This window comes from Zalophus californianus, chromosome 7, assembly GCF_009762305.2.
Source record: "Zalophus californianus isolate mZalCal1 chromosome 7, mZalCal1.pri.v2, whole genome shotgun sequence".
In the NCBI taxonomy this organism is placed as follows: Eukaryota; Metazoa; Chordata; class Mammalia; order Carnivora; family Otariidae; genus Zalophus; species Zalophus californianus.
Genome location: NC_045601.1, coordinates 111,860,028 through 111,878,315, shown reverse-complemented (window position 1 = coordinate 111,878,315; position 18,288 = coordinate 111,860,028). Strand labels below are relative to the sequence as shown.

At 39.2% G+C, this 18,288-nt stretch overlaps 1 protein-coding gene across 6 annotated transcripts in view; it reads left to right on the top strand.

Moving 5' to 3' along the window:
* The window catches only part of DNAH8 (dynein axonemal heavy chain 8), a 417,769-nt gene that overhangs the window by 136,240 nt on the left and 263,241 nt on the right, over positions 1-18,288 (top strand). For all 6 annotated transcript variants that reach the window (XM_027603620.2, XM_027603615.2, XM_027603616.2 and 3 more), the window contains 4 exons: positions 1,598-1,794; positions 2,342-2,468; positions 4,625-4,860; positions 6,799-6,903. In XM_027603620.2, coding sequence (XP_027459421.2) covers positions 1,598-1,794; positions 2,342-2,468; positions 4,625-4,860; positions 6,799-6,903 — 665 coding nt within the window. The remainder of the gene's footprint in view (positions 1-1,597; positions 1,795-2,341; positions 2,469-4,624; positions 4,861-6,798; positions 6,904-18,288) is intronic.

Here is an 18,288-nt window from a genome sequence, read left to right as displayed (position 1 = left end):
TGCCTGCCGCTCCCCCTGCTTGTGTACTCTCTCTCTCTCCCTCTGACAAATAAATAAAATCTTTAAAAACAAAATAACAAAACCCTGAGATCATGAACTGAGCTGAAATCAAGAGTTGGACACTTAACCGATTGAGCCACCAAGGCGCCCTAGATTAAACCTTTTTATTTTTTTAAAAGATTTTATTTATTTATTTGAGAGAGAGAGAGAGCACAACCAGGGTGAGCACCAGCCTCCTCACTGAGCAGGGAGCCCGATGCAGGACTCAATCTCAGGACCCTGGGTTCATGACCTGAGCCAAAGGCAGACGCTTAACTGACTGAGCCACCCAGGTGCCCCAGATTAAACCTTTTTAAAAGAGAAGTTAGAAATCTGGAATTTTGCATGAATCATCATGCTTTTTAATTGTTCACAACTGTTTTGAAAAAGCAAGGCATTGCTTGGGCCAAATGTATCTGTATAGTCTGTTTGACGGATGGAATACTGGAGAATTTTGATCAAGGCAGTGACATGATCACATTTTGGCAAGAGATGTTTATAGTGGTGGTTAATAGTGATTGCATGTCTCGATATACCAGATGTTGAGCTGAAGACAAACATATGTTGTCTCATGTTGTCTCATTTAATCCTCACAAGTATTTCCATGAAGATTAAAAAACTGGCCTAAGGTTATTTAGGTAATAAATATTGCGCCTCTCTCTTTTTAATTAATTTTTTATTGTTATGTTAATCACCATACATTACATCATTAGTTTTTGATGTAGTGTTCCATGATTCATTGTTTGTGCATAACACCCAGTGCTCCAAGCAGAATGTGCCCTCTTTAATACCCATCACCAGGCTAACCCATCGCCCCACCCTCCTCCCCTCTAGAACCCTCAGTTTGTTTTTCAGAGTCCATCGTCTCTCATGGTTCGTCTCCCCCTCCAACTTACTCCCCTTCATTCTTCCCCTCCTGCTATCTTCTTCTTTTTTCTTTTTTTCTTTTTTAACATATGTTGCATTATTTGTTTCAGAGGTACAGATCTGTGATTCAACAGTCTTGCACAATTCACAGTGCTCACCATAGCACATACCCTCCCCAATGTCTATCACCCAGCCACCCCATCCCTCCCACCCCCCACCACTCTAGCAACACTCAGTTTGTTTCCTGAGATTAAGAATTCCTCATATCAGTGAGGTCATATGATACATGTCTTTCTCTGATTGACCTATTTCACTCAGCATAACACCCTCCAGTTCCATCCACGGCGTTGCAAATTTGTGCCTCTCTTTTAACCACCATGCTGTTCTGTAGAGCAACAATGTCAGCTCTTTTGACCTTTCCTTGGAGGACTTATTTGGGGTGGGGAGGGTTTCATCAGTGTCTTTCAGTTCTCTTCTCTGAAAACAGTTTTTCCAATTAAAGAAATCTAGACCTCAGAATCTGACACAGTGGTTTAATAAGAGTAAGTGACGTATAAGAGAATAGCTCTCAATTACTTGGAGGGAGAGTCCTTTAAAAATGACAGCTTGAAAAAAATCTATAAATATTAACATTGATAATATTTAAAGTTGAATATAGAAGTTATCTACATATAAAAATACCTGTTTTCAGGATCTTTTGAAGAAATTATTCCTGCAAGGAAGCTGAAGAATTTTTATCCAGGGGTGGCAGAGCACAAGGATATTTCCAAGTTGGTTCTCCTCCTTTCTTCCTCTGTGAATTCTCTACGAAAGGTAGCGCACGAGGCCTTGCAGGACTTTCAAAAGTACAAGACGCTCTGGACCGAGGACCGAGACATGAAAGTGAAGGTGTATTTCTGCTACTTGTGATGCAGTTTGGGTTTGAGTTGTTTATATCTAACGTGGGCGAGACTACCAGGGAAGTATCAGTGATCGTGACAGGAACTCATGAGCAGAGGTCAGGGACCTGTAAATGTCCAGCACCTAACATATTCGATTTTCTGCAATTCTCACATTGACACTGAAGCAACTGAAAAGAATGAGGCTCAGGAAGATTTCGTTTAATTTGTGTAAACAATTGAGTACCGATTGCGTTCCACACATTCAGAGACTGGGCACTCAAGAGTGTGTCACACTTACATAGATACAGCTGTCTTTTTGGTTATAGACTCAATGACACACGAATAACATCATTATTGTCGTTGTTGTTATTCATGGTAGACTGTGACATTCCCTCACGTAGCCTTATCTTCAGTACTACTGGCTCATCCCTCTCTTTACTGAGCCAGTCCCCTGACATATGAGTGGAAAAGTATATAAGCAAAAAAAAAAAAAAAAGGCAATGTGAGATTTATACTGTCAAAAAGCTAAAGTAAACACTGTTTCCTTACTACAGGAGTTTTTGGCTAACAACCCCTCTCTGACTGAAATCAGATCAGAAATTCTACACTTTGCAACTTTTGAACAGGAGATCGATGAGTTGAAGCCTATTATTGTTGTGGGAGCACTTGAATTGCATACAGGTATTTTAAAAATGTTACGTAAAGTATCTATATTTTCACATGAAATGTTGCTTTATTTAGAAAGCAGTTGTGAAGCTGCTTTGGTACAATATTGTAAATATCAAATATTTCTGGGCCACGAATATTGTTCATCTATATATTATATATATGTATATATACAATGTGTGTTATATCATATATTATTATATATTCTTTGCATATAATATTATACCAGGGTGGCTTAATATACTGAATACGATGCAATTCCTCAACTGGCAGTCAAGCAACTAAGCTACAGGTGAAACTCTTTTTCAGGTTACTATGAGGAAAGAGCTGTATACATGAGATAGGAATCAAACAGTTTGAGATTTCCTGAGAAGTTAATCCACTTGGCATTAGTGTACCAAAGGATGATGAGACAGCTGCTTAATATCTGAAATAAAACTCCCAAACTGATTTTACTGATTACAAGAGTAAGGGAGAGTGATGCTGGTCAGGCCCAGTGTTCCGAGCAGAGCACACTCATATAGGGTGTCTGGGCAGCACGGGGTTTAAGGATGGTGGGTGTAAATAGGTTAATATCATCTGTAGAAAGATGTTTACTCAGGTGAGATTGTTGTTGATTGGTTGGCACTCAGAGGCAGGCTTATCGATATGTTCTTTTCGATTGGTTGACATTCAGAAGGGAGGAGCTGATGCTGATCGGGTGGCAAAAGTATGTGACCTGAGGTCAGTTGGTCTATGGCTTGGGTTTAAAACTGGGTTATGGTGGCTACTTGTTGCCATGGTTACAGCGGTACAGTCTTGTCAGAAGTTTGTGAGAAGATTTTATTCTCAGAAGATATTTGAATGACCTATTTTACATCAACTGTCCACCTTAAGTAGATTTTCAGATCTATCCTTAAAGAGTAAGTGTAACTGTGGCTCTCAAATTTGATTGTCAAGGTTACCTGACCTCTTTAATCCCATCCCTTCGGCTGGTGATACTGACAAAGTTCACCTCATGAACTGCTTTATATGGGACACTTAGCATACTACTTGGCAAATAGTTGATGTTCAATAAATATGAAATACTGTTGTTATTTTTTAAAATATTTATTTGTTTATTTGAGAGAGAGAGAGAGAGCATGGGGGGTGGGGGAGAGGGGCAGAGGGAGAGAGAGAATCTCAAGCGGACTCCACTGAGCATGGAGCCAGATGCGGGGTTTGATCCCACCACCCTGAGATCATGACCTGAGCTGAAATCAAGTTGGCAGCTCAACTGACTGAGCCACCCAGGCGCCCCTTAAATGCTGTTATTATATCTATCAAGAAGGGATTTAAATTGGGGAAGAATCACAAATACTTGAAGGGAATATTTAGTTAGAAATCAGAAACTAGGGGCGCCTGGGTGGCTCAGTCGTTAAGTGTCTGCCTTCAGCTCAGGTCATGATCCCAGGGTCCTGGGATCGAGTCCCACATCGGACTCCCTGCTCCGCGGGAAGCCTGCTTCTCCCTCTCCCACTCCCCCTGCTGGTGCTCCCTTTCTCGCTGTGTCTTTCTCTGTCAAATAAAGAAATAAAATCTTAAAAAAAAAAAAAAGAAATCAGAAACTATACTTCAGGGACAATAATTCCAAGAACTGTAGACTTTTGGAAAATTAGTTTACCTATTATTATTACTATTATTTAAATTTCCTATTTGTTTTCTCATGTGGTTAGCACTGTGATTCCTCATACAAAAATCAACTCTAGCACAGAGTGAGAGTTGGCTGGGGGCTCAAGTTTAGAGAGAGAAAACGAAGAAATGGAATAGGCAGCAACAGTTCTAAAGAAGGGGGAAGGTGGGCTGAATGCTTGGGGACTGAGGAAAAGGAGAAGAGGGGCCCACAAGACGCAGAGCTCATGAGAGGATCTCTCAGCCTCAACCAACAAGCTGGCTGTATGTTTCCTCAGCTCCCTAGTCTAACTGTTGGGAGTTGGCAAGGAGCAGTCATGTTTCAAGCGTGGCAGGGCTGGTGGGTTGAGGGATACTAAGAGAAGGAAAGAGGAATGTGTAAGGATTAAGATAGAGTTGACTAGTTGGAGCTGGGATCATCAAATAGGACAGTGAAGTTAGAGATGCTCAGATTAGACATGAAGTAAATAGTTTCAGAATGTCAATTGTATTCCATTCTGATCTTTCTTCCTCTTCCCCAGAGCCAATGAAACTGGCCTTATCTATTGAGGCTAAGGCATGGAAGATGTTACTCTGTCGCTACTTGAATGAAGAATATAAAAAGAAAATGTCAGACATGATAGCATTTATCAATGAATACTTGAAAAAGTTATCTAGACCTATTCGTGATTTAGATGATGTCAGGTTTGCAATGGAAGCCTTATCATCTATCCGTGATAATGAAATTCAAATGGACATGACTTTGGGACCAATTGAAGTAAGAAATGATCACATTTTTCTTTCTTGAAATACTTTTTTTTTTTTTAAATAGAGACACACTAAAAATTGATTCTGTTAACATATTTCCTTCACCTATTTTATGGCACAGTCTGCCAGTTTCTCCTTTCTGATTTGATGTCCTTGGAGGGGTTTTGACAATTACCAACAGTGAACAGTATACAAAGGAATATTAATATATTAATAATGTTGAACTGATCTAGACAGTGTTCAGTTTTTTTATGCTAGTACCAACATTTTACAGAAATGAATGCTTGTGCTCTTTCATGTCAATCCCAGCATGCTAGGCAAGTTCCCCAGATATCTTTGGCTTTCCTTAGAAACCACTATAGGTCTCATTCATAACCAATGGCATACCAAGGGAAGCATGGTGGGAGGAGTCCACTTAGGCTCAATAGTAGTCTGTTGGAACTAACATCAACCAGAGATGTTTCTAGGGTGGAGTGCTATATTAGTTTCCTACTGTGGCTATAACAAATTACCATAAACTTAATGGCTTAAAACAACATAAATATATTATTTTACAGTTCTACAGATGAAAATGGATTTTATGGGACTAAAATTCAGACTACAGTCTGAAAATGGATTTTATGGGACTAAAATCAAGATGTCAGAAGGGCTGTATTCTTTCTAGAGGCTCTAGGAGAGAGTCTGTTCCTTGCCTTTTCTAGCTTCTAGAAGTCACCTGCATTCCTTGGCTCACAGCCCCTTACAGCAATGTCATCACTCCTGCCCCTGCTTCAGTCTTTACATCTTCTCTGGCTTTACTCTCCTGCCTCCCTCTTTCCCTTATATGGACATTTGTGATCACGTTGGGTCCAACCAGTTTGTCCAGGATGATCTCCCCATTTCAAGTTTTTTTTTTCTTTTTCCAAACGTAATCACATCTGCAAAGTCCCTTTTGCCATGTAAAGTAACATATTCACAGGCTCTAGAGATTAGGATGTGGACAACACTGGAGAGAGCCATTATTTTGTCTACCACAAATTAATTATGACTAATATTTAAATTCCTGGCTCAAGGTGGTAATAAAAATCAGACTCTTATTTTATTACCTTTTTTTTTTAAGGGAGAGGGTGCACTTGTGTGAACAGTGGGGGAGGGGCAGAGGGAGAGGAAGAGAGAGAATCTTAAGCAGGCTCCATGCCCAGTATGGAGCCCGATGTGGGGCTCAATCTCATGACCCTGTAATCATGACCTGAGCCGAAATCAGGAGTTGGGCATTTAACCCACTGAGTCACCCAGGCACTCCAGAAACTTTATTCTTCAGCATGAATTATTTTAGTAAATCCAATTGCCAATCCATCCCTTTGACCATTCAAGTTTCTTTTCTTCAGGGTATCTCCCACATCATTGTTTCATTCTGTTCTTTATATAGCCAATGCATATTTTAATAGAATAATGAGAAGATATTTTGCATGGTGTTGCACAAGATCAAAGAGGAGAGAGGAGATCAAGGAGGAGAAAATAATCCTAGGGATATTTTCTAGGATAGTATTTCTTTCTTTCTTTCTTTTTTTGATGTAGGCTGCACGCCCAGTGTGGAGCCCAATGTGGGGCTTGAACTCATGACTGTGAGATCAAGACCTGAGCTGAGATCAAGGGTCAGATGCTCAACCAACTGAGCCATCCAGACGCCTCGACTAAGATAGTATTTCAGTGTGATCTGCCTACATCTCCGTCAGAATCACCTAGGTGCTTATTAAATGCAGATTTCAGGGCCTAAGATCTAGAGTCAATATCTGGTATCAGGGAGAATTTAGAGATGTTTACATACATGTTTAATTTTGGGAACCACTCTTCTAAAATACACTCTCTTCTAAGAATGGGAAAAATAGGAATGTGTTTCTACAGGGCATCTAAATCATTTGGCATTTGCTTTCCTGTGATATTTCTGAACTCTACTCCCACTTTCCAGGAAGCCTATGCTATTTTAAACAGATTTGAAGTTGAAGTGACCAAAGAAGAATCAGAAGCAGTTGATACCTTGAGATATTCTTTCAACAAATTGCAGAGCAAAGCTGTAAGTACAAACTTAATACTTATTTTTTTATAAGTCACCATCTCTAGAAAAAATTTTTATACATTTTAAAGCTTAAATATATATTAATAGCTTTATTGAGATATAATTTACATACCATAAAATTTACCATTTCAAAGTATACAGTTCAGTGATTTTTAGTATGTTCATAGAGTTGCACAGCCACCATTATTATCTAATTTTAGAACACTTTCATTTTCCCAAGAAACCCCATACCCATTAGCAGCCACTCCATCGTCTCCCTCTTTCTGTAGTTCCTGGCAACCACGAATCTACTTTTCTGTCTCTATGGATTTGTCTTTTCTGGACATGTAATATAGATGGACTTATACAATATTTAGCCTTTTGTGCCTGACTTCTTTCATTTAGCGTAATATTTTAACATTTATCCATGTTGTCCTCTGTACCACTACTTCATTCTCCTAAGGGCTAATGATATTGAGCATCTTTTCATGTACTTATTGGCCATTCGTCCATCTTGCTTGAAGAAATGTGAATTTAAATATTCGCTTTTTAAAAAATGGATTGTCTTTTTATTTTTTATTTTTTTATTGTTATGTTAATCACCATACATTACATCATTAGTTTTTGATGTAGTGTTCCATGATTCATTGTTTGTGCATAACACCGAGTGCTCCACGCAGAATGTGCCCTCTTTAATACCCATCACCAGGCTAACCAATCGCCCCAACCCCCTCCCCTCTAGAACCCTCAGTTTGTTTTTCAGAGTCCATCGTCTCTCATGGTTCATCTCCCCCTCCGACTTACTCCCCTTCATTCTTCCCCTCCTGCTATCTTCTTCTTTTTTCTTTTTTTTTTTTTAACATATGTTGCATTATTTGTTTCAGAGGTACAGATCTGTGATTCAACAGTCTTGCACAATTCACAGTGCTCACCATAGCACATACCCTCCCCAATGTCTATCACCCAGCCACCCCCTCCCTCCCACCCCCCCACCACTCCAGCAACCCTCAGTTTGTTTCCTGATATTAGGAATTCCTCATATCAGTGAGATCATATGATACATGTCTTTCTCTGATTGACTTATTTCACTCAGCATAACACCCTCCAGTTCCATCCACGTTGTTGCAAATGGCAAGATCTCATTCTTTTGATGGCTGCATAATATTCCATTTTGTATATATACCACTTCTTCTTTATCCATTCCTCTGTCGTTGGACATCTTGGCTCTTTCCACAGTTTGGCTATTGTGGACATTGCTGCTATAAACATTGGGGTTCACGTACCCCTTTGGATCCCTACATTTGTATCTTTGTGGTAAATACCCAGTAGTGCAATTGCTAGATGGTAGGGTAGCTCTATTTTCAACTGTTTGAGGAACCTCCATACCGTTTTCCAGAGGGGTTGCACCAGCTTGCATTCCCACCAACAGTGTAGGAGGGCTCCCCTTTCTCCCCATCCCCGCCAACATCTGTCGTTCCCTGACTTGTTAATTTTAGCCATTCTGACGGGTGTGAGGTGGTATCTCATTGAGGTTTTGATTTGGATTTCCCTGATGCCGAGCGATGTTGAGCACTTTTTCATGTGTCTGTTGGCCATTTGGATGTCTTCTTTGGAAAAATGTCTGTTCATGTCTTCTGCCAATTTCTTGATTGGATCATTTGTTCTTTGGGTGTTGAGTTTGATAAGTTCTTTATAGATTTTGGATACTAGCCCTTTATCTGATATGTCATTTGCAAATATTTTCTCCCATTCTGTCGGTTGTCTTTTGGTTTTGTGGACTGTTTCTTTTGCTGTGCAAAAGCTTTTTATTTTGATGAAATCCCAATAATTCATTTTTGCCCTGGCTTCCCGTGCCTTTGGTGATGTTTCTAGGAAGAAGGTGCTGCGGCTGAGGTCGAAGAGGTTGCTGCCTGTGTTCTCCTTTAGGATTTTGATGGACTCCTGTCTCACGTTGAGGTCTTTCAACCATTTGGAGTCTATTTTTGTGTGTGGTATAAGGAAACGGTCCAGTTTCATTCTTCTGCATGTGGCTGTCCAATTTTCCCAACACCATTTGTTGAAGAGACTGTCTTTTTTCCATTGGACATTCTTTCCTGCTTTGTCAAAGATGAGTTGACCATAAAGTTGAGGGTCCATTTCTGGGCTCTCTATTCTGTTCCATTGATCTATGTGTCTGTTTTCGTGCCAGTACCATACTGTCTTAATGATGACAGCTTTGTAATAGAGCTGGAAGTCTGGAATTGTGATGCTGCCAGCTTTGCTTTTCTATCTCAATATTCCTTTGGCTATTCGTGGTCTTTTCTGGTTCCATACAAATTTTAGGATGATTTGTTCCATTTCTTTGAAAAAGGTGGATGGTATTTTGATGGGGATTGCATTGAATGTGTAGATTGTCTAGGTAGCATTGACATCTTCACAATGTTTGTTCTTAGAATCCATGAGCATGGAACGTTTTTCCATTTTTTTGTGTCTTCTTCAATTTCTTTCATGAGTATTTTATAGTTTTCTGAGTACAGGTCCTTTGTCTGTTTGGTTAAATTTATTCCTAGGTATCTTATGGTTTTGGGTGCAATTGTAAATGGGATTCACTCCTTGATTTGTCTCTCTTCTGTCTTGTTGTTGGTGTATAGGAATGCCACTGATTTCTGTGCATTGATTTTATAGCCTGCTACTTTACTGAATTCCTGTATGAGTTCTAGCAGTTTTGGGGTGGAGTCTTTTGGGTTTTCCACATACAGTATCATATCATCTGCAAAGAGTGAGAGTTTGACTTCCTCTTTGCCGATTTGGATGCCTTTGATTTCTTTTTGTTGTCTGATTGCTGTGGCTAGGACTTCTAATACTATGTTGAATAGCAGTGGTGAGAGTGGACATCCCTGCCGCGTTCCTGACCTTAGGGGAAAAGCTGAGAGCTTTTCCCCATTGAGAATGATATTCGCTGTAGGTTTTTTGTAGATGGCTTTTATGATATTGAGGTATGTACCCTCTATCCCTATACTCTGAAGAGTTTTGATCAAGAAAGGATGCTGTACTTTGTCAAATGCTTTTTCTGCATCTATTGAGAGGATCATATGATTCTTGTTCTTTCTTTTGTTAATGTATTGTATCACGTTGATTGATTTGCGGATGTTGAACCATCCCTGCAGCCCAGGGATAAATCCCACTTGGTCGTGGTGAATAATCCTTTTAATGGACTGTTGGATCCTATTGGCTAGTATTTTGGTGAGAATTTTTGCATCCATGTTCATCAAGGATATTGGTCTGTAATTCTCCTTTTTGATGGGGTTTTTGTCTGGTTTTGGGATCAAGGTAATGGTGGCCTCATAAAATGAGTTTGAAAGTTTTCCTTCCATTTCTGTTTTTTGGAACAGTTTCAGGAGAATAGGTATTAATTCTTCTTGAAATTTCTGATAGAATTCCCCTGGGAAGCCATCTGGCCCTGGGCTTTTGTTTCTTGGGAGATTTTTGGTGACTGCTTCAATTTCCTTAGTGGTTATAGGTCTGTTCAGGTTTTCTATTTCTTCCTGGTTCAATTTTGGTAGTTGATACATCTCTAGGAATGTACCCATTTCTTTCAGGTGATCTAATTTGCTGGCATAGAGTTGCTCATAATATGTTCTTATAATTGTTTGTATTTCTTTGGTGTTGGTTGGGATCTCTCCTCTTTCATTCATGATTTTGTTGATCTGGGTCATTTCTCTTCTTTTTGATCAGTCTGGCCAGGGGTTTATCAATCTTGTTAATTCTTTCAAAGAACCAGCTCCTAGTTTCATTGATCTGTTCTACTGTTCTTTTGGTTTCTATTTCATTGATTTCTGCTCTGATCTTTATTATTTCTCTTCTCCTGCCGGGTTTAAGTTTTATTTGCTCTTCTTTCTCTAGCTCCTTTAGGTGTAGGGTTAGGTTGTGTATTTGAGACCTTTCTTGTTTCTTGAGAAAGGCTTGTATTGCCATATACTTTCCTCTCAGGACTGCCTTTGCTGTATCCGAAAGATTTTGAATAGTTGTGTTTTCATTTTCATTGGTTTCCATGAATTTGTTTAATTCTTCTTTAATTTCCCGGTTGACCCATTCATTCTTTAGTAGGATGCTCTTTAGCCTCCATGTATTTGAGTTCTTTCTGAATTTCCTCTTGTGATTGAGTTCTAGTTTCAAAGCATTGTGGTCTGAAAATATGTAGGGAATAATCCCAGTCTTTTGGTACCGTTTGAGACCTGAATTGTGACCTAGGATGTGATCAGTTCTGGAGAATGTTCCACGGGCACTAGAGAAGAATGTGTATTCCATTGCTTTGGGATGGAATGTTCTGAATATGTCTGTGAAGTCCATTTGGTCCAGTGTGTCATTTAAAGTCTTTATTTCCTTGTTGATCTTTTGCTTAGATGATCTGTCCATTTCAGTCAGGGGGGTTAAAGTCCCCCACTATTATTGTATTGTTGTCAATGTGTTTCTTTGCTTTTGTTATTAATTGCCTTATATAATTGGCTGCTCCCATGTTCGGGGCATAGATATTTACAATTGTTAGATCTTCTTGTTGGATAAACCCTTTAAGTCGGATATAGTGTCCTGCTTCATCTCTTATTACAGTCTTTGTTTTAAAATCTAACTTGTCTGATGTAAGGATTGCCACCCCAGCTTTCTTTTGGTGTCCATTAGCATGGTAAATAGTTTTCCACCCCCTCACTTTCAATCTGGGGGTGTCTTTGGGTCAAAAATGAGTCTCTTGCAGACAGCATATTGATGGGTCTTGTTTTGTAATCCAATCTGATAGCCTGTTTCTTTTGATTGGGGCATTTAGCCCATTTACATTCAGGGTAACTATTGAAAGTTATGAATTTAGTGCCATTGTATTGCCTGTAAGGTGACTGTTAAGTGTATATTGTCTGTGTTCCTTTCTGATCTATGCTGCTTTTAGGCTCTCTCTTTGCTTAGAGGACCCCTTTCAATATTTCCTGGAGGGCTGGTTTCGTGTTTGCATATTCCTTTAGTTTTTGTTTGTCCTGGAAGCTTTTTATCTCTCCTTCTGTTTTCAATGACAGCCTAGCTGGATATAGTATTCTTGGCTGCATATTTTTGTCGTTTAGTGCTCTGACGATCTCATGCCAGTCCGTTCTGGCCTGCCAGGTCTCTGGATGGGTCTGTTGCCAATCTAATATTTCTACCATTGTAGGTTACATATCTCTTCTCCCGAGCTGCTTTCAGAATTTTCTCTTTGTCTCTGAGACTCATAAGTTTTACTATTAGATGTCGGGGTGTTGACCTATTTTCATTGATTTTGAGAGGGGTTCTCTGTGCCTCCTAGATTTTGATGCCTGTTTCCTTCCTCACATTAGGGAAGTTCTCTGCTATTATTTGCTCCAATATACCTTCTGCCCCTCTCTTTCTTCTTCTTCTGGGATCCCAATTATTCTAATGTTGTTTCGTCTTATCGTATCGCTTATCTCTCGAATTCTGCCCTCGTGATCCTGTAGTTGTTTATTTCTCTTTTTTCTTGGCCTCTTTATTTTCCATCATTTGGTCTTCTATATAGCTGATTCTCTCTTCTGCCTCATTTATCCTATTAGTTAGTGCCCCCATTTTTGATTGCACCTCATTAATAGCCTTTTTGATTTCGACTTGGTTAGATTTTAGTTCTTTTTTTTCTCCAGAAAGGGTTTCTCTAATAACTTCCATGCTTTTTTCAAGCCCAGCTAGTATCTTTAAAGTCATGATTCTGAACTCTAAGTCCAACATTGTACTAATGTCCGTATTGGGTAGGTCCCTGGCTGACGTTACTACCTCTTGTTCTTTTTGCTGAGGTGATTTTTTTCGTCTTGTCATGTTGTCCAGAGGAGAATAGATGAATGAGAGACCAAAATGCTAACAGGTTAACAACGTCCCCAGAAAATATACTCTATACAAATCAGAAAAGACCTGAAAAAAAAAAAAAAACAAAAGCGAAAAAGATAAAAACAAAAACAGAACAATACCAAAAAAACAGAATATGATCAAATATGATCAGGCTAGTTCATAGATCAGTGCCACACGCTAGATTTTGGGCATATTTTGGTCTGTTAGAAAAAAGTGCCTCCTAAAATTTTAAAGGAAGCAAGACTTATATATGTACAAAATAAGGGTTGATACAATGAAGGGATGGAAGATGACTGTAAAGATGAAAAGTATAAAAGATTTTATAAAAGGAATTGATAAGAAGTTTGAAAAAAGAAAGAAGAAGATTTAAAAAATGAAGAAAAAAAGGCAGAGAATGTGATAAGGCAGGAGACTAGAACAAAGCCATACACTAGTGATTTTGGATATATTTCGATCTGTTAGAAGAAACTGTATCTTAAAATTTTAAAGTGAGAACAACTTATATATATATGCCAAAAATAAGGGTAACTACTATGAAGGGATAAAATATGACTCTAAAAATGAAAAATAAAATATCTTTTTTTAAAAAAGGGATTGATGTTGGTTGAAAAAGGGAAAAAGAAAAATTAAAAAACAGTTAAAAAAAGTAACTTTGAAAAACTAATGAATCATGGTAAAAAAAGCATGAATTCTATGTGCAGTATTCCCCTAGCGCTGGAGTTCTCCCGTTCTCCTTGATCGGTAAACTTGGTCTTGGTGTGCTGGCTGTTCGTGCTGATCTTCTGGGGGAGGGGCCTGTTGCCGTGGTTCCCAAATATCTTTGCCGGAGATGGAATTGCCCCGCCCTTGTTGGTCCGGGCTAAGCAAGCTCCTCGGGTTTGCTCTTAGGAGCTTTTGTTCCCTGCAAGCTCTCAGTACAGCTTTGGAAGACCAGGGTGAAAATGGTGGCCTCCCAATCTCCACCTGGAGGAGCTGAGAACTCGGGGCGCCGCTCCTCAGTGCACCCCCAGAGAAAAGTAGTCACTCCCGTCTCCCCGGTCTCTGGCTGCACTCCGTGCTCACCCGGCCTGTGACTGAGCGTTTCTATCTCTGGCACCCGACCCTGTGTGGAGTCTCTAAACCCAGCAGATCCCTGTGGTGCGCTCCTGCGCCGCTCCTCCCCGGGGAGGAAGGGGAGTCTCCCTGGCTCTGCCGCTTGTTGGGTCCCTGATGGAGGAGCAATCACCCGACTGGGCCACGGATCAGGGTTTATGGCAACCCGGAGCTGAGAGGCCACGCCTCAGCTCCGTCTCTGCAGCCGGCTTCCCCGCTCCAATACCTGGGAGCTCTGGAGCACTCAGGCACCCCCGGTTTTTCTGTGACCCCGAGGGTCCTGAGACCCCACTGTCCCGTGAGGGTTCCACCCCCCGCTTAGCCACTGGAGCGACGTCCCTCAGCGGAGCCGGCTTCTAAAAGTTCCGATTTTGTGCTCCGCGGCTCTATCACTTGCCAGAAGCGGCTGACGGAGGCCCCCTCCCCTGCCGTCTATCCTCCCGAATATGGCCTCGGATTCACTTCTCCGCAGGTCCTACCTTCCAGTAAGTGGTCGCTTCTCTGTTCAGAGTTGTTGCTACTCTCTTGTTTGATCTCCTGTTGAGTTCGTAGGTGTTCAGAATGGTTTGATCCCTATCCAGCTGAATTCCTGAGACCAGACGAAATCCAGGTCTCCTACTCCCCCACCATCTTGCTCCCTTCCCGTCTTTTTATTTTTGAGTTGTAAGAGTTCTTTATATATTTTGGGTATTTGGATATCCCATATGAAAGGATTTGTAAATATTTTCTCTCATTCTGTGGATTGTCTTTTCAATTTTTTTTTCAAGTTTTTATTTGAATTCCATTTAATGGTACAATATTAGTTTCAGGTGTATAATATAGTGATCCAACACCTCTATACAACACCTGGTGCTCTTCACAACAAGTGTACTCCTTAATCTCCATCACCTGTTTAACCCATACCCCCACCCACCTCCCCTCTGGTAGCCATCAGTTTGTTCTCTATCATTAAGGGTCTGTTTCTTGGCTTGCCTCTCTCTCATTTTTCCCTTTGTTCATTTGTTTTGTTTCTTAAATTCCACATGTGAGTGAAATCATATGATACTTGTCTTGCTCTGACTGACTTATTTTGCTTAACATAATACATCCATGTTGTTCCAAATGGCAAGATTTCATTCTTTTTTATGGTTGAGTAATATTCTATTGTATATATATACCACATCAACATAAAAAGCTTCTGCACAACAAAGGAAACAACCAAACTAAAAGGCAACCTTTGGAATGGGAGAAGATATTTGCAGATGGCATATCTGATGAGGGGTTAGCATCGAAAATATATAAAGATCTTATAAAACTCAGCACCCCAAAATGAATTATCTCATTAAAAAATGGTTAGAAGTCATGAATAGGCATTTGTCCAAAGGAGACATACAGATGACCAGCAGACACATAAAAAGATGCTCAACATCACTCATCATCAGGGAAATGCAAATCAAAACACCATGAGATATCACCTCACACCTGTCAGAATGGCTAAAATCAACAACACAAGAAACGACAAGTATTAGTGAGGGTGTGGAGAAAGGAGAATCCTCTTGCACTGTTGGTGGGAATGCAAGCTGGTGTAGCCACTGTGGAAGACAGTATGGAGGTTTCTCAAAAAGTTAAAATAAACTCCCCTGTGATCCAGCAATGGCACTACTAGGTATTTATCCAAAGAACACAAAAATATGAATTCAAAGGGTTACATGCACCCTGATGTTTATAGCAGTATGATCTGCAACAGCCAAATTATGGAAACAGCTCAAGTGTCCATCAACTGATGAATGGATAAAGATGTCTTTTCAATTTCTTGGTGGTGTTTTTCTTTTCTTTTTTGTTATTTTTACTGTTTCAAAAGGAACATAACAAAATTTACCATCTTAATCATTTTTTTAAGTGTACAGTTCAGTGGTATTAAAGACATTCACACTGTTGTGTAGACATTACTACTATATATCCCTATAACTCCTATTGTCTTATAAATATGAAATTTTATGCCTATTAAACAGTAACTCCACATTCTCCCTCCACCCCAGTCCCTGGTAACCACCATGTCTCTGAATTTGAAGCACAAATTTTTAAAATTTTGATGAAGTCCAATTTATCTTTTTTTCTTTTGTTGCTTTTGATTTAGTATCTTATCTAGAAAATGGTTGCCTAATCCAGGCTCATGAAGATTTACTACTATGTTTTCTTATGTCAGTTTTATAACACTAACCCTTACATTTAGATTTCTGATACATTTTGAGTTAATTTTTGTATGGTGTGAGTTAGGGGTCCAACTTCATGCAAAAAAATAATGTGGATATACAGTTGTCTCAGCACCATTTGTTGAAGAGACCATCTTTTAACCAACAAACTGTCTTGGCACCCTTATTGAAAATCAATTGACCATAAATGTAGGGAGTTATTTCTGGACTCTCACTTTGATTCTGTTGATTCATATGTCTATCCCTATGTCAGTAACCTACTGGCTTTATTATTGTAACTTTGTGCTAAGTTTTTGTTTTTTTAATCATGGTAAATTACACATAGCGTTTGCCATTTTAACTGTTTTTTTTTAAAGATTTATTTATTTATTTGGGGGAGCAAGTGTGTATGCACACGTGAGCAGGGGGGAGGGACAGAAGGAGAGGGAGAGAGACTTAAGCAGAGCTTAAGAGCATGGAGCCCGACACAGGGCTCCATCTCACGACCCTGAGATCACGACCTGAGCCAAAACTAAGAGTCGGATGCTTAACTGACTGCACCACTCAGGCACCTCTCATCTTAACTATTTTTAAGTGTACAGTTCAATAGTGTTACTCACATTGTTGTGCAAGCAATATCCAGAAATTTTTCATCTTGCACAACTGAAACCCTATATCCATTAAATAATAACTCCTCATTTCTCTCTTTTCCCAGTTCCTGGCAACCATCATTCCGCTTTCTGCCTCTATAAATTTCACTACTTTTGGTACCTCATATAAGTAGAATCAGACACTATTTGTCTTCTTGTGACTGGCTTATTTCAGTTAGCATAATGTCCTCAAGTTTCATCCATGCTGTAGCAGGTGACAGAATTTCCTTACTTTTCAAGACTGACTAATATTCCATTATATGTATATTGCCACATTTAGTTTATTCATTCATCTATCAGTGGACACTTGGGTCGCTTCCATCTTTTGGCTATTGTGAAGAATGCTGCTATGAACATGAAAGTGCAGATAGCTCTTTGAGACCCCACTTTTAGTTCTTTTGGATATGTACCCAGGAATAGAACTGCTATATCATATAGTATCATTTTTAACTTTTTGAGGTCCACTATACTCTTTTCCATAGGAGCTGCACCATTTTACATTCCCATCAACAGTGCAAAAAGTTTCCAATTTCTCCACATCCTTGCCAACACTTGTTATTTTCTGTTTCCTTGGTAGTGGGCATCCTAATTGGTGAGGTGGTACATTATTGTGGTTTTGATTTGCATTTCCCTTATGTTACATGATGTTGAGCATCTTTTTATATGCTTATAAAAAGCATTTGTTTATTTTCTTTGGAAAAAAGTCTATTCAAGTTCTTTGCCTATTTTAAAATTGAGTTGTTTGTGGTTTTCATTGTTGTTGTTGAGTTATGGGAGTTCTTTATATATTCTGGATATTAATGCCATATCATATATATGATTTGCAAATATTTTCTCTTACCCCATAGGATCCCTGTTTGCTCTATTGATTGAATCCTTATAATTCCATTTGCTTCTGTAAAGTAGGTGGTGGTATTCCCTCTTTCATTGTTAATTTTAGGAATTTGAATCCTTTCTCCTTTATTCTTGGTTAGTCTAGGTAAAGGTTTGTCAATTCTGTTGAACTTTTCAAAGAAGAAATTTTTAGTTTGCTGATTTTCTCTATTGTTTTCCTATACTGTGTATCATTTATCTGCGCTGTAATTTTTGTTCTATCCTTCTGCTCGTTTTGGATTTAGTTTGTTCTCTGCCTAGTTTGTTAAGGTGGATGGTTAGGTTACTGATTTGAAATCTTTTTTCTTTTCATGCAGGCATTTTTAGCTATAAATTTCCCTCTAAGCATTTTTGAAGTTGGTAAATATTTATTCAGTTAAACATTAAAAATGAACTCCAAGGGAGGGTCCAGATTCTTTAATTACAGTGAAAATTTTTATTGAATATTAATTAAATGTTGGCTTGAAAATTTTGTTTATGGAAAGATTTGTCACTGAGATTGAAGCAAGGCAGACTAGCAAGGACCCAGAGCTGAAATTGGGGTCATGACTTGTGATCCCAGCTCTGCCACCAGCCAATTGGGTGATATTATGCAAGTTAATAACCTTTGTTTCTCAATATCTTCATGTGATCATTTAGGAATACATTAGGAATTTTTTTATACGTGGTTATGAGGCTCCCTTGAGGTAATGTGTATAAAACGCTTTTTTCATACTCATGTTTATTTACATTCATGTTCAATATTGAGTAATCACTTATTTTATTTT